At 42.0% G+C, this 2,058-nt stretch overlaps 1 protein-coding gene across 1 annotated transcript in view; it reads left to right on the top strand.

Annotated features, from left to right (window-relative positions):
• PLAA (phospholipase A2-activating protein) overlaps positions 1-2,058 on the top strand; it is a gene marked incomplete at both ends in the record, with an annotated part of 9,351 nt that overhangs the window by 2,752 nt on the left and 4,541 nt on the right. Inside the window, one exon of the mRNA XM_010155732.1 lies at positions 1,266-1,435. Coding sequence (XP_010154034.1) covers positions 1,266-1,435 — 170 coding nt within the window. The remainder of the gene's footprint in view (positions 1-1,265; positions 1,436-2,058) is intronic.

The raw sequence follows: 2,058 nt of genomic DNA on the forward strand, positions 1-2,058 counted from the left end.
GCTACTCGGCAACTGCGGTGCAAAATCATCCCAAACGAACCACACCCTGCACGAACCTCTCACAGAAAATAGCCTGGCAACTTCACTCATTCCCCCAACCCAATGATCTGCTTCTGTTTCAGGTATTTTCTCCTTTTCAGGGGGTGGAGGACCATTATTGCCCCTAAGGGGTTGCTCATTTGGGGCGAATTGTAAATAACTCAACTGAGCCTTTTCCACTTTCAGTTGTACTTTCAAACTCTCTACTTGGTCCAGCAGAGATTGGACCAGATCTTGCAATGATTGTATAATTTGAGATTCTGCCGGGCCTTGTTGGTCTCTAGCTTATGTGGCTGCAACTAAACTTGTGCCCAGTATGGCACAAACAATAGCTTTTACAGCTTCGCATCTTAGTGTAAAACACTAATTCGGTCCATCATGCTTTGCAAAATATAACAATTTTTCTGTGCCTAGTCCCTACCTAGTATGTAGGGGTGAGCATTAGATATCTCTAAGAGGCTGCACAAACATCTTTGCCTCTGGGGACAGCTTTATCATCACCAACACCAAAGAATTGGAGTGGTTGTCTCAGGGAGGCAACGTCAGTTTAAACAAAACCCACTCCGTGACCACTTGCACGCTTAGGCAGGCTTGGGGGGTCCTCTCTGTGTGGACCCCCATGAAGCGATGTCATTGTTCTTTGTCCTTGGTCGCAACTGGTCTCCAGAGGCTATTTGCTTCCGTTGGATAGGCCATTTGGCCCTCATCTATTATGGCCTTCAGGCAATCCCTGCTCACCAAGCCACCAGAAAGTTTCACAACTTTGTCAGCAAGGCAAGCGACAACTCAAGATGAGGTCTCTCACACAAGCATATCCTACCTTTATTTTAGAATTACAGTACAGAAAGTGTTACCTGCTGCTCTGCATGTTTTTAGCATGAGACCTAACTCCTTTCATAAAAGTAATTGAGAGGGGTTGGTGGAAGTAATAATGGCTCTTCATGGCACAGAAGTCACCATGAAAATGTATGTAATCATTTTGACATCGAAATAGAGGTCTCTCACACAAGCATATCCTACCTTTATTTTAGAATTACAGTACAGAAAGTGTTACCTGCTGCTCTGCATGTTTTTAGCATGAGACCTAACTCCTTTCATAAAAGTAATTGAGAGGGGTTGGTGGAAGTAATAATGGCTCTTCATGGCACAGAAGTCACCATGAAAATGTATGTAATCATTTTGACATCGAAATAGTATTTAAATTTGAATGTTTTCTCTCCATTCAGTGATGGAATTATAAGAGTGTTTACAGAGTCTTTGGAACGTACAGCAAGTGCTGAGGAGATTCAAGCTTTTGAAAATGAGCTTTCCCAAGCATCCATTGACCCTAAAACTGGTGATTTAGGAGATATTAATGCTGATGACCTTCCTGGAAGAGAACATCTTAAGGACCCTGGTAAGTTACTGTTATTTTGTCATGTAAGATACGCCTCCAAATCTTGGTTCTGAGGTATCGAAACTCTCCATACTTTCCAAGATTAAGGCTTTGATCACTTTCAGTGGAGTTGGTGAAGAAAACAGCTTACTTTTCCTCTGCTATCCTTTCATTGACTCTTTTGGAGGCAAGACTCCAGTTTATATATTTAAACTTTTTGTGTGGATTAAAATGGTAAAAAATTTCTCGCATAACATAATTTAGAAAAAGTTGGAACTCGGGATGCTGCAGTGTGTTCAAGATGTTTTGAATCTGTTGTGCCAACTCTCATACATTATTGGCACAGCTGTGCCAATTTGCAAAATGACTACTAAACCTAAATTTTTTTTCCTAAAAGAGAAGTAAATGCCAATTTTTCTGCTTCGCTTTCAGCTTGAAAAACAGTGTGCCTTAGGCTTAGTTCACACTTTCCAGGTACCTGGGAGGTTGTCAAGGACCAAAAGAAAGAGCCCAAACAAATCTGAGATTCTGAGAGACAGACAAAGGTGTACCCACACCAACTAGGAACAGTTTTCAGTGCTTAATTGAACAGGAGTTGAAGCTTCGCTCTTGAGGAGAACGCTCGGTGAGGAGGGCACGACCAG

Source organism: Eurypyga helias, unplaced genomic scaffold (assembly GCF_000690775.1).
Source record: "Eurypyga helias isolate BGI_N326 unplaced genomic scaffold, ASM69077v1 scaffold16167, whole genome shotgun sequence".
In the NCBI taxonomy this organism is placed as follows: Eukaryota; Metazoa; Chordata; class Aves; order Eurypygiformes; family Eurypygidae; genus Eurypyga; species Eurypyga helias.